Source organism: Lissotriton helveticus, chromosome 10 (assembly GCF_964261635.1).
Source record: "Lissotriton helveticus chromosome 10, aLisHel1.1, whole genome shotgun sequence".
Lineage (NCBI taxonomy): Eukaryota > Metazoa > Chordata > Amphibia > Caudata > Salamandridae > Lissotriton > Lissotriton helveticus.
The window spans coordinates 1,218,251,798-1,218,264,949 of record NC_136071.1 but is presented as its reverse complement, the minus strand read 5'-3'; the positions used below and the strand labels follow the sequence as shown (position 1 = coordinate 1,218,264,949).

Here is a 13,152-nt window from a genome sequence, read left to right as displayed (position 1 = left end):
CCTGGAATCTACGGCATGAAGTTCCTGTACCTCGGTGACCCTGGCACTCTTGCTGGTGGTGAGAGGATTCACCAGTTATGGGACCTCGAATGACTCATTTCACCGATTGTGCCGCAACTCTCTCATGCAACATGCCTACTGCATGCTCATTGCGTGCTGTGTCTGAGTCACAGGGTGCAACCCTCATAGGTGGGGGTGTGCCCGTAGTAGTGCCTTATCTAATTCATGGGGCTCTGCTGAACCTGTACCTGTGTGTGTGAGCGGACTGGTCTGCTGCAGCCCGTATCATTGAGCACCGGACATTGCGATTCATTTCCAGGGAGGTACAGAATTTGCAACTCTTCGTGTGTGTGACCGGTATTGCCTGGTACAGCCCATCTCAACGTGCACTTGTCGTTGTGCCTCAATTACAGTGAGGTGCGGAATTTGCAACTTTTTGTGTTTGAGACCTGAAGTGACTGGTGCAAACCATACCAACGCACACCAGACGCTGTGCCCGGATTGCCTGGGCATAACCCTGATCAATGTGTACCTTGTTGGAGTACCTCTTCCTACCGAGAGGCTTCCCTGTGTTACTCCCCATTCATCGGTTGTTCCTCCTTTTGAACCTCATTGCGGTGGTTTGCCTGCCCTCTCTACAACTGGACCCTCCCGAAGACATCTTGGTGCCAGGTTGTAGCAGGATAGAGTGACTGGGTTGAAGGAACGTTTCCGAGACTGTTCGGAAGTGGGTCAAGAGACTGCAGGACTCCATTGTGTTTTGAGACATGTGAGTGAAGTTCCAGAGTGGCTGCTAAACTCCCCTTGTTTACCTCTTCCTCCTATTTAAAACTTGCTATATCTCCCCACCTGCTTCCAGAGGACTCAGACTCAGTGTGACTGCAGCCACATACGGCCTCGTATCCGGGAGGTGGGGCTGGTTATCTTCCATCTGGGGGTATAGAACAATTGGGGTGAATTAAAGGGTGGAGGGAGGCAGGGGCCACGGAGTCTGCAGTGTGTTATCAATGACCTGCTGGATACCAGTAGCTTTGTATTAGGGTGCTGAGTGCGTGTGTCTGCGAGAGGGTTCCGTACAGACTGGGCTGGTACCTGCCGCACTGTGTAGCGGTGCAGAGTGAGTGCGAGGGATCACCTGCGGCCCACCTATGATTAACGACGCTGGCCGGCGGTGCCACTTTATACATTGGTTTCATGCCAAAAGCACAATACATTCGACTTTGGGTTTATTGGGTCATTGCTCCGGCCCGCAGTGCTGCTAAAAAGTGTTCTAGGTTCATGTATGTACAAATCTTTTATATTCTTGTGACCCGGGGAGTACCCTATAACTGTGTGGGATTGTATGATCCGAATGGCTATGGTAGGCCTTGTGTCGACAGCATGTCCCACCCTCATAAGGATGCTCTCTCTCTATGGGGGGGGGGGTAGATTAGGAATTGTCCACAGTGTGCCTACTATTGATATCATATCAATACGATTGGGCCTAGTTCTGCTAGTAGTATTTCCAAATGTGTTTTATGCCCAAAGGTATATGATGTTCATGTTATAATGATTGAATGAGTGTGTTGAGCATAAACGTTATTTACATATATCTTGTGTGAAGTCTCTTTTGTGACGCTCGATGTATTTACTGTGAGAGACTGCTGAGCCTTTGCTTTACACATTGCCTCTGAGATAATCCTGGCTGTTCAGTGCCACGCTACCCAAGGGTGAGCACAGGTTATACAGTGAGTCACCCACCCTTGACGGGAGCAGTAGGTTGTGCCTGTCTGGGGGCGTACCTTCAACCAAGCAGAAGTTACAAGGGGGAGTGACTCTCAGAGTGTGTCAGACACAGCCCTAGACTGCAGGATTATGGGATAGCTAGTGAGAGGGCTTGTCCACAGGTTGCTTATGAGGAGAAGACCAGAGAATGCTATAATTCAATGTTTTCGCTCTTTTTGCACTAGACGATCGCAAACATATCTGGCTGTGAGATCAGCGACTCCTCCGCGATGGTGGCCTGCCTGAGAGGGAAAGCCGTGGCGGACTTCCTGACCCCTGCGATGATCCAGGTAGATGATGCTGGACAGGATGGGGGGGCCTAGGGTGCTGGGTGGGAATGACCCACAGGGCTCGGCAGCAGGGGGCAGCAGCGGTCAGACACAGCACTTCATTCATCTCAAGTGGAAGTTCCAGCTCTCACACACACATCAAACATCTCACATACATCCCACAGAGCTGCTACATGCCTCTGTCCTGCTGAGGGCGCCCCGCTCTTCTCCTTGGGGCAGCTTGTATGAGGTGCCGCAGACGTGTCCTCTGTCTACGCCATGTCACACACATGAATCTTTTCAAAGCCTTGATTTCTTCTCTTTCTTTTAACCCTTTGCTGGAGCTGCGTGTGAGCAGGGTCCTGACCAGTGGAGGGCAGGAGGGACTCCTTACTCTCTCCTGGCCATTCTCCTTTCAGGGCCCCAGGCTGCCTCAGCCACTGCCTGATCTGCTTTTATGACATATTCATGATGAGGCAGGAAACTACAGATGGGCTCCCATGACCCAGAACTGCCTCCAACATTGTCTCGCGCCAGTGTTTTACTTAGAATGAGATCTTGTAGTACTGGACAGCAGAGAAGTGCCCTGTATGACAGGTGTGACAGGGCCCCCAAAAGCTTCCAAGAGATCACTCTATGAACCTTCACTGATGGCAGGACTCAGACACCTCTCCTCGCAGCTCTGCCATCTAATGAAGGAGACAATTAAATAACCAGGGGGCATATTACCAACAACTAGCGATAATTTTTGTCTCAAACTTGTTTAGAGACAAAAAGTATCGCCGCAAATCGGCGATTTGTATCGCAGATAAACCTTGCAAGGTTTATCGCAAATGCGATAAAAAACGTCCGCAATGCATGAATATCGCTGAAAAGTCAGCGATATTCATGCATTACCGAGCTAATGCTCTTAGCCATGTTATCCACCTCCCATTGGATAACATGGCTAAGAACTGCTCAGGGCAGGTGTTAGCTTTTGGAGATATTCGCGCTTAGCGCGACTATCTCCAAGAGTTGATAATAGGAGATAGCGATGTTAGCGACTGTTTCCAGTCGCTAACATCTTGGCACGCCCACTTTGCATGTCATTAGTGATAAATATCACTGACATGCAAATCTCCTATTAGCTGTCGCTAACTGGTGTTAGCGACAGCTTGGTAATAGGGAGATAATTTTATCTCCGCTTTCTTGGCTTTTAAAGCCAAAAAAGCGGAGATAAACCCCCTTGATAATATGCCCCCAGATCCCCAGAGAGCCAGGATGAATGGCTATCATTGGCAGGAAAGAGACAGTCATACATACAGAGGCAGAGCAAAAAGCAAGGTGATCACAATCATATGCAGAAACACAAACAAACTCATCCACACACACACACACACAGACACACACACACAAAGGATGAATGATACCACATATATTGAAAAATTCAAAAGTGTAACTCACAGATACATGCACACACAGGTGCACATGCATGGACACACTCACACATACACACAGAGTACATGTTACTCACAGACACACAGGCCCGGTGAATGATACCACAGAGGTAGACAAGCACAACAGTAACACCCAGAGACACACACATATATATATATATAGGCACCAACGCATATACACACATTTAGGATTACCATCACCGCAGATCACAACAGATGCACACACAGATGTAGGATAAAACCCCCCACCAGCACACCATACACATAGGATCATTGCCACACAAAGTGGCACCATGAATATCAGACACACACAAGCAAAGTGAACAAAGTCAGAAACTCAGAAACCACTCATCTTTCATTATTTACCTGTCAGCAACAGAGCTTTGTGGCAGGAATATCTTGCACACAGCAAGAGTCATCCTGTACACTGGACCCCAGCAGTTTTGGGTGGAAACATAAAGAGAAGTGTCAGAACTCTTTTCAGAGAGTCATGGGGCCAGCAGGGACTACTGGGTCCCACTCCTAGTGTCCGGGGCCTGACCTACCATGGGTCCTGGGTAACTGAACCAAGAACTACCCCTTCAGCATTCGACTCTCAGTGGCAGATCGGCAAAGCCAGCGCCATGCTGCGGGGTACTTACAACGTGACGCATCTAGGGAGATGTGTCACGTTGTAAAGCCCTGTGCCACATGTAGGTGTTCCGGCGCAGGGGGGGAGGCGTTCCGGTGCAGGAACGCGTCCTAAAAGTAGCTGAGTGAAATGTACAAGATTTCACGTAGTCACTTTTACGGCCATGCTGCTTCAAAACCCTGCGCCTGCTTGATGATTGACGCAGCATGTTAGAGATAGGGCACCCCTGAACCTTGCTGGAGCTGCGTCGCTCTTGCGATGCAACTACAGCAATGCGCCGCATTTCCGTCGGGATGCGTCATGCATCTGCCCATCCACCGCCACGGTGTGCCGTATTGTAAATACGGCACATCAGTAGTGGTGCACGGGTGGGCAGATGCATCGCAACTCTTCTGGCGCATCCCTGCTGATTAGCAGAGGTGCGCCAGAAGTCGTAAATCTACCCCCTTGTCCCGAGCATCAGAGCGCTCACAGCCTGCAATCCTGGTCACCTCTCTGGTCTTTATTTCACTGCTGCCCCTCTCAGACTGTTGCCACCGCTGGATTTGCAGCCCACACTGCCAGAGGAGGCTGTCGTGGACGCGCCTCCTTTGACATCGGCGTTCCCACCCCTTATGCACCGTCCGAGTCCAGCACATAAAGGGAAGAGAGAGACAGCAGCATCTACTCTATGGCAACACGATAGCAGTGCTGCTTGGTGGACAGGGGTCGCTCTGACGTCACAGCCCAGCAGAGGTCAGAGACAGTGCAGAGTGTCGACCAGCGAGCTGAGGTTAGCAGCACTGCATCCATATACCCTCCCCCCCAGGGTGATGAATGATGTGCTGTGGAAACCAACCTCTGCCAATCCTGGGAGGGGATGTGGGGTTGAAGCACATCACGGTGGTCTCTGGTTATTTATGACCCTCTCACTGTGGGCGAATTTGTAGATTCATGGTGAGCACAAAAAGCCCTTTGTTTGGGCCTGGCAGAGTCAGATAGGGTGGCCAAGCAAATCCAACTGCTCGCGGAACTCTGCGTAGTGTAGCCACTTTCTGGAGTTCTGCTTAGCGGAAAGTTTGTATAATTTTTTCGTTGACTTACTTGACAAAGTGTGAAAGAACATAAATATTACAATTAACTTTTGAAATAAAAAGTTTGCTACTGTTTGTGTTTTGTTTTGTAACTTAGTTGTTATTGTTTGATAATCAAAAATGTTTCATTTATGTGTTACAGCTTCTTGCAAGTTGCTGTGAGATACAGTGAAAATGGACGTAGAAAAGTGTTTCATTTGTAATGTAGTGTTTCAAGAAGATGACCATGTATCTGTACTCACTGAAAGAGACGTGGCTGGAATTAAAAAAAACATGCGAGGAGAGAAAAATATCTAAGTTTCACGTTTGTGTTTGGCAGAAAGATCACAAGAAATGTAGAGCTCGTTTTGTTAATTTGAAAACTCAGTTCCAGGAGAAAAAATCAGATCCCACAACTTCTCGTATTCTACGGTCGAGTGAAACCCCGTTTGATTTTAGAAAAAATAGTTTTTTCTGTGGTACTGAGTTAAGTTTATACTTCAGGGAGAGGAAAAAAAATGTGTGGTTTAATGCACAAACAGTTGAATTCAAATCATCAGTTTTGCAAAAATGCAACAAACGCAATGATGAATGGGCAGACAAAGTTAAGAGACGTATCCAAAATGTGTCTGATTTACATGCTGTAGAGGCATGCTACCACAAACAGTATTCCGTCAATTTTTATACTGGAAAATTAATTCCCGGGCAGTTCACTGATAACCCTCCAATATCTTCAGGTCGACCAGATGACTCAGTTCGTCAGGAAACTTTTCTTCAAGTAATTAAATACATGGAGGAAAATGATGAAGAACAAACTACTGTTAAAGAACTTGTTAATAAAATGCGAGAATTACTGCCAGAAGATAGTGAACCATACAGTTCGAAGTATATGAAACAAAAACTCAAAGAGCATTTTGAAGATGAAATCTTCATAGGAACAGTTGCAGGGACTGCTGATGTTACTTTTAAAAGTACAGCTGCTCATGTATTGCAAGAGTACCACAGTCATAGCCATGATGCTGAAGAGGATCGAAACAATCTCCTTATGGCAGCTGCTGGAATAATAAGAAATTATATTAAAGACATCCCTGTAGAACCAGAAATATATCCACCCATTGAAAACATGAGTAGTGTTGACTATAATGTGAGCTATATTCCTGATTCTTTAAGGCTATTATCAGTTTTTGTTACTGATAAAACCATCAGAGAGAGAATAGTAGCTTCTATAGGACTGGCAATTATGCAACTGTGCGCCCACGAGTCTTAGTTGCACCGTTGCAGTTAGGGCTGGCAGTTCAATTACAAGACAACACAAGCTCGAGATTTGTAGCTGAAGCAACAAATCATATGGGATTCTGCAGCTCCTATTCAGAAGTTCTTCGTTTTGAACATTCAGCTGAAGCAGAAAGAGGAAATACTATACCTGTCCTTGTGGAACCTTCTGAAAGTTCTCCGAAATTCATTCAATATGCAGCTGATAATATTGATCACAATATTATTACAATAGACGGCCATGGTACTTTTCATTGGATGGGCATTATCGCCACTGTGACTCCAACTGGAAAATTTTCAACGGTCATTAAGACAGGGTTTCACACGACCGTAGAACACGAGAAGTTGTGGGATCGGATTCTTTCTCCTGGAATTGAGTTTTCAAGTTAACAAAACGCGCTCTACATTTCTTGTGAACTTTCTGCCCAACACAAAGGTGAAACTTAGATATTTTTCTCTCCTTGCATGTTTTTTGATTTCCAGTCACTCCTCTTTCAGTGAGTACCGATACATCGTCATCTTCTTGAAACACCACATCACAAATTAAACACTTTTCTACGTCCATTTTCACTGTATCTCACAGCAACTCGCAAGAATCTGTAACACATAAATGAAACATTTTTGATTTACAAAAAAACAAACAATGACAACAAAGTTACAAAACACAAACAGTAGCAAACTTTTTATTTCAAAAGTTAATTTTAATATTTACGTTCCTTCAACACTTTGTCATATAAGTCAACGAAAAAATTATACAAACTTTGTCTATCTGACATATTCTGCGATTATTTGATATTATGGTCACCAGAAACAATTTTTGATGTTATTTTTGACTTTCCCGTCCCTAAAAACAAATAAGATGATACCACACATGGGCATATAAACAGTTATACCCTATATCTCAAATAATGGCCAGCCATTTTGAAAAATCCGCCATATTGGATTAATGTGTCATGATAGAATGGTAGACTTTTCACAATCGTTCTCTATGGAAAATTTTCAATAAGAATTCACTCACAGAAATTGTATTGCAATTAGTTCTAGGTTAGCCCATTTTTTAAACTAATTTGACTAGACTAAATATTATTGCAGTGTTTGCTGCTTACATGTGATTGATTTGCTCATTCCTGGCTGTTTCCATTCTCTACTGTCACTGCCCATCTGCCGAGTAATTCCTCCCTCCTGGTCTCAGCCTACCATCTCCACTCCAGCCCCATGACCCTGCAGTAGAGCGTCTCCAAAGCCAATCACAGGTTTTTGTCTTCTTAGCTTCTGCCTATGGCATCTCTCCCAAGTAGCAGCGACCTCCTCCTTAAGTTGCAAGGTCCCTCACCTGTGAGGTCTCCAGATTACTGCAGAAACCTCTCTAGTCCAACTTCACATCTCCTCCACCTGCCTGTTGCCTCCCAAATCAAACCCCTGAGCCATCTGCTGTCAGGACCAACCCCGGGCCTCTTTACAGGTCACCGCATGGGTAATGTCATGTGTTTATTTTCAATTTTCACAAGCAAGCCCCCGCGCTTCTCTTGGCGGAAACCTTAGTTCAGTCACACCTGGTTACAGCCGGGCCCCATGTGATGCTGCTGTGCGAATGAAGTAGGGTCCCAGCGTGTTCAGCATCCCAAGGTACAGGCTGTGCTGTGCTTCAGGAGGGGTTGACACCTGCTTTTGTCCTTCCTGCAGAAGCTGCCCTTTGTTCCTGGAGTGGTTGATGGCCATTTCCTCCCAAAGACTCCGCTGCAGCTCCTGGAAGAGAAGGAAATCATCGCCGTCCCACATATGATCGGATTAAACAACCAGGAGTTCGGCTGGGTCATGCCACTGGTGAGCACCTCTGCACTCTGACTGCATGAAGGGTTGAGGGATCTCTGATGGTGCCTCTTCTCTGTGGCTCTGGTCTTCACCGACCCAACTGAGCTCAGGAGTCTCCGGCTCTCGCGACTCAGCGTCCCTTAGTGGCCGTCATATAGGCTGATTCCTCTGCTGATGGTTCCTAATGCTGAGGATCGAATCAATGGGCCCGAATCACAGAACTAACTTAAGACAAAATTCTAAACGTACTCATTTTAGTATTCCCAGAACTTAGGACTCCTAACTTTACTACTCCTAAACTGAGAAAAGTCCTAACTTTAAGACTTTCGGTATTCACAGAAGGCATTTAGGAGTCCTAAAGTTAGGACTCTTAACTTCTGTGAATACCGAAATGAGTAAGTGCCTTCTGTGAATACCAAAATGGTGGTAAGTTTAGAATTTTGTCTTAAGTTAGTTCGGTGAATCGGGCCCGATGATAAGGACGGCTGAAGCCTCTTTCTTCTGCTGATCGCCTCTCATCATGTCCTCCTTTTTCTTACTCCGCAGTTATTTAATTTGCCTGATTTACGCGATGGGATGGACAACAAAACACTTACCCTGGCCACGTCCCTCCTTAAGGCATTGCTGGTAAGTAGTTATTTCTCAAAGATATTTACACATCTTGCAACAATCACCTTTTTCTGTTTCCCTAAAACCTGGTAAATTTCATGCGCTGTGAATCCCATTCTGGAGCTGGGTGACTCTCACCACATCCTTGACCGGTACGCATGTTCCACAAAGAATGAAGGGGAGAAAAGAGAACAATTTTAAAAGTTAATCTGTCATAAAAATGGAAGAAACTTGATAAATGAAAAGGAATAGAAAAACAGATACAAATCATGAGAAATACAAAATGCCCCAAGCAGCCAGGCAGAGAGCATTTCTCTAACACAACATAATCAACTAATTAGTTGAGCAATAGTCTCTCCATCACATGATGCCTTCCTCTGGAGCCAAGACGTCTGTCTTCTAGAATATTCTCAGAACCAGCATGGTCCACAGGTTGACAGGTCTCTATAGGTATGCTCCACACCCCGCAACATTACTGTTGGAAATGGGTGTCTGTAGTTGGCAGTGGCTTGCACCCTGTCCAAGCAGGGACCCTTCTTTCTAGCCAGGGTAAGGGGATTACACACCCAAGATAACCGCTGCTCACCCCTTGGTAGCTTGACATGAACAGTCAAGATTATCTCAGAGGCGAGGTGTAAAGCATTTGTACATACACACAGAGTAACACAGTCAGGTCACATGCCCCACACTGCAGGCATGCACTCAGGCCACATGACCCACACTGCAGGCATGCACTCAGGTGACATACACCACACTGCAGGCATGCACTCTGGCCACATACACCACACTGCAGGCATGCACTCAGGCCACATGACCCACACTGCAGGCATGCACTCAGGTGACATACACCACACTGCAGGCATGCACTCTGGCCACATACACCACACTGCAGGCATGCACTCAGGCCACATGGCCCACACTGCAGGCATGCACTCAGGTGACATACACCACACTGCAGGCATGCACTCAGGCCACATGCCCCACACTGCAGGCATGCACTCAGGCCACATGACCCACACTGCAGGCATGCACTCAGGCCACATGGCCCACACTGCAGGCAGGCACTCAGGTGACATACACCACACTGCAGGCATACACTCAGGCCACATGCCCCACACTGCAGGCATGCACTCTGGCCACATACACCACACTACAGGCATGCACTCAGGCCACATGGCCCACACTGCAGGCATGCACTCAGGTGACATACACCACACTGCAGGCATGCACTCAGGCCACATGGCCCACACTGCAGGCATGCACTCAGGCCACATGACCCACACTGCAGGCATGCACTCAGGTGACATACACCACACTGCAGGCATGCACTCTGGCCACATACACCACACTGCAGGCATGCACTCAGGCCACATGGCCCACACTGCAGGCATGCACTCAGGCCACATACACCACACTGCAGGCATGCACTCAGGCCACATGGCCCACACTGCAGGCATGCACTCAGGCCACATGCCCCACACTGCAGGCATTCAGTCAGGCCACATGCCCCACACTGCAGGCATGCAGTCAGGCCACATACACCACACTGCAGGCATGCACTCAGGCCACATGCCCCACACTGCAGGCATGCACTCAGGCCACATACACCACACTGCAGGCATGCACTCAGGCCACATGCCCCACACTGCAGGCATGCACTCACGCCACATGGCCCACACTGCAGGCATGCACTCAGGTGACATACACCACACTGCAGGCATGCACTCTGGCCACATACACCACACTGCAGGCATGCACTCAGGCCACATGCCCCACACTGCAGGCATGCACTCAGGCCACATGCACCACACTGCAGGCATGCACTCAGGCCACATGGCCCACACTGCAGGCATGCACTCAGGCCACATACCCCACACTGCAGGCATGCACTCAGGTGACATACACCACACTGCAGGCATGCACTCAGGCCACATACCCCACACTGCAGGCATGCACTCAGGCCACATGGCCCACACTGCAGGCATGCACTCAGGCCACATGGCCCACACTGCAGGCATGCACTCAGGCCACATACACCACACTGCAGGCATGCACTCAGGCCACATGTCCCACACTGCAGGCATGCACTCAGGCTACATGCCCCACACTGCAGGCATGCAGTCAGGCCACATACACCACACTGCAGGCATGCACTCAGGCCACATACACCACACTGCAGGCATGCACTCAGGCCACATACACCACACTGCAGGCATGCACTCAGGCCACATGGCCCACACTGCAGGCATGCACTCAGGCCACATACACCACACTGCAGGCATGCACTCAGGCCACATGTCCCACACTGCAGGCATGCACTCAGGCTACATGCCCCACACTGCAGGCATGCAGTCAGGCCACATACACCACACTGCAGGCATGCACTCAGGCCACATACACCACACTGCAGGCATGCACTCAGGCCACATGACCCACACTGCAGGCATGCACTCAGGCCACATACACCACACTGCAGGCATGCACTCAGGCCACATGACCCACACTGCAGGCATGCACTCAGGCCACATGGCCCACACTGCAGGCATGCACTCAGGCCACATACACCACACTGCAGGCATGCACAAAGACCACATACACCACACTGCAGGCATGCACTCAGGCCACTTGCACCACACTGCAGGCATGCACTCAGGCCACATACACCACACTGCAGGCATGCACAAAGACCACATACACCACACTGCAGGCATGCACTCAGGCCACATGTCTCACACTGCAGGCATGCACTCAGGTGTTAGAAAGGCGACCCCAGGGGAGACAGAAGATGTCTGACTGACTGCCCGGAGACCCACCAATCCTTATGGAATAGGCCGAGCGCCGTCGAGAGGCCTCCTTGGCGAGGTTCCTCTTGTACAATCGTACCTGACGAGCAAACACACCACTACAAAGGGACACCACACGAGAGTAGATACTTAAGAGTCTTTATATAAAGAATAAAGGCAGGTTCTCGCAGCAATAGGTACAAAGGGATCGAGGGATCCTTAAAGTCTCGGTATCAGGGGAAAAAGGGGTAGCGGGACAGTCTGGGTACCAACTGGTACTAGGATACCCTGCGCACAGCTCTCAATCCTCGAGCTGGGGGGTGCAAGGAGCCGCGACAGGGTCAGCAGGGCTCCGGGGGTGGTTCAGCGATGTCGGGCCGCGACAGCGTCAGCAGGGCTCCGAGGATGGTTCAGCGATGTCGGGCCGCGACAGCGTCAGCAGGGCTCCGAGGAGGGTTCAGCGATGGCGGGCCGCGACAGCATCAGCAGGGCTCCGAAGTTCCAGGTTCCAAGTACGAGAATTCTTGTTGGGATCAGCCGCGACGAGGTCAGCAGGGCATTAACTCCAGGATACAACTGCCATCCCAATCCAGGCCTTGCCCAGATATAGGACTGGAGTCCTTTGTTGTCCGGACCCTCGCGCCTGGGGGTCAGAGCGGCTGGGATGAGTGGGTCCAGACACCCAGCAGGGGGGTGGAGCCAGCGCCCAGGGAGGCCGGAGGGCAATCGATACCAGGCGTCCGGGGACGGCTGGAGGGCCATCGAAACTCCCCTCCTCCTAGATCCGTCGATTGGCCACTCTACCACCTGGATGGATCTTGGTGCCTCAATGTCGGGCTCCGCTGAGGCCGGGGCCGGGGTCGGGCCGAGGCCACATGCTCGGGACATGATGGGCCCAAGATGGAGTCGGGCCTGAAATGGTGGTCCGGGGTGGTAGTCGGAACTGCAGAGTTGGGGGCGAGTAGGGTGCGCCAGGTTCCAGGGGGGGAGAGCAGGGGGACGTCAGGGTGGCTGTTCTTGTCGGGAGTTCGTGGAGAGTGGTGCCAGTGGAGGCGACAGCGGGTCGATGGATGGCCGATGTCGTCCCGGGTCCGCCATGCGGGAGGGGTAGGACCATGCCACGAGGCCGGGTCCAACACACGTCCCCTCCAGCTGAAGGCAGGGAGAGTCACCCATCTTCTTGAGGAGTCTCCTCGCCGAGGCGGAAGAAGCGGGACAGGCCGCCGGCGTTGGCGTGGTCGTTGCCAGGGCGATGCTCCACAGTGAAGTCCATCCCTTGTAGGGAGATGGACCATCGCAGCAGCTTCGGGTTCTCACCCCGCATCTGCATCAGCCACCGCACGGGCCGGTGGTCGGTCTGGACCCGGAAGTGGGTGCCGAAGAGGTAGGGCCGGAGTTTCTTTAGGGCCCACACGACGGCGAAGGCTTCTCTCTCGATGGTGCTCCATCGTTGTTCTCTAGCTATCAGGCGCCGGCTGATGAAGGCCACAGGATTGTCAATTCCCTCGGGGTCAACTTGCGATA

At 49.9% G+C, this 13,152-nt stretch overlaps 1 protein-coding gene across 1 annotated transcript in view; it reads left to right on the top strand.

Moving 5' to 3' along the window:
* The window catches only part of LOC144784229 (carboxylesterase 5A-like), a 193,522-nt gene that overhangs the window by 85,542 nt on the left and 94,828 nt on the right, over positions 1–13,152 (top strand). Inside the window, exons 7-9 of the mRNA XM_078662878.1 lie at positions 1,950–2,054; positions 8,108–8,248; positions 8,783–8,863. Coding sequence (XP_078519004.1) covers positions 1,950–2,054; positions 8,108–8,248; positions 8,783–8,863 — 327 coding nt within the window. The remainder of the gene's footprint in view (positions 1–1,949; positions 2,055–8,107; positions 8,249–8,782; positions 8,864–13,152) is intronic.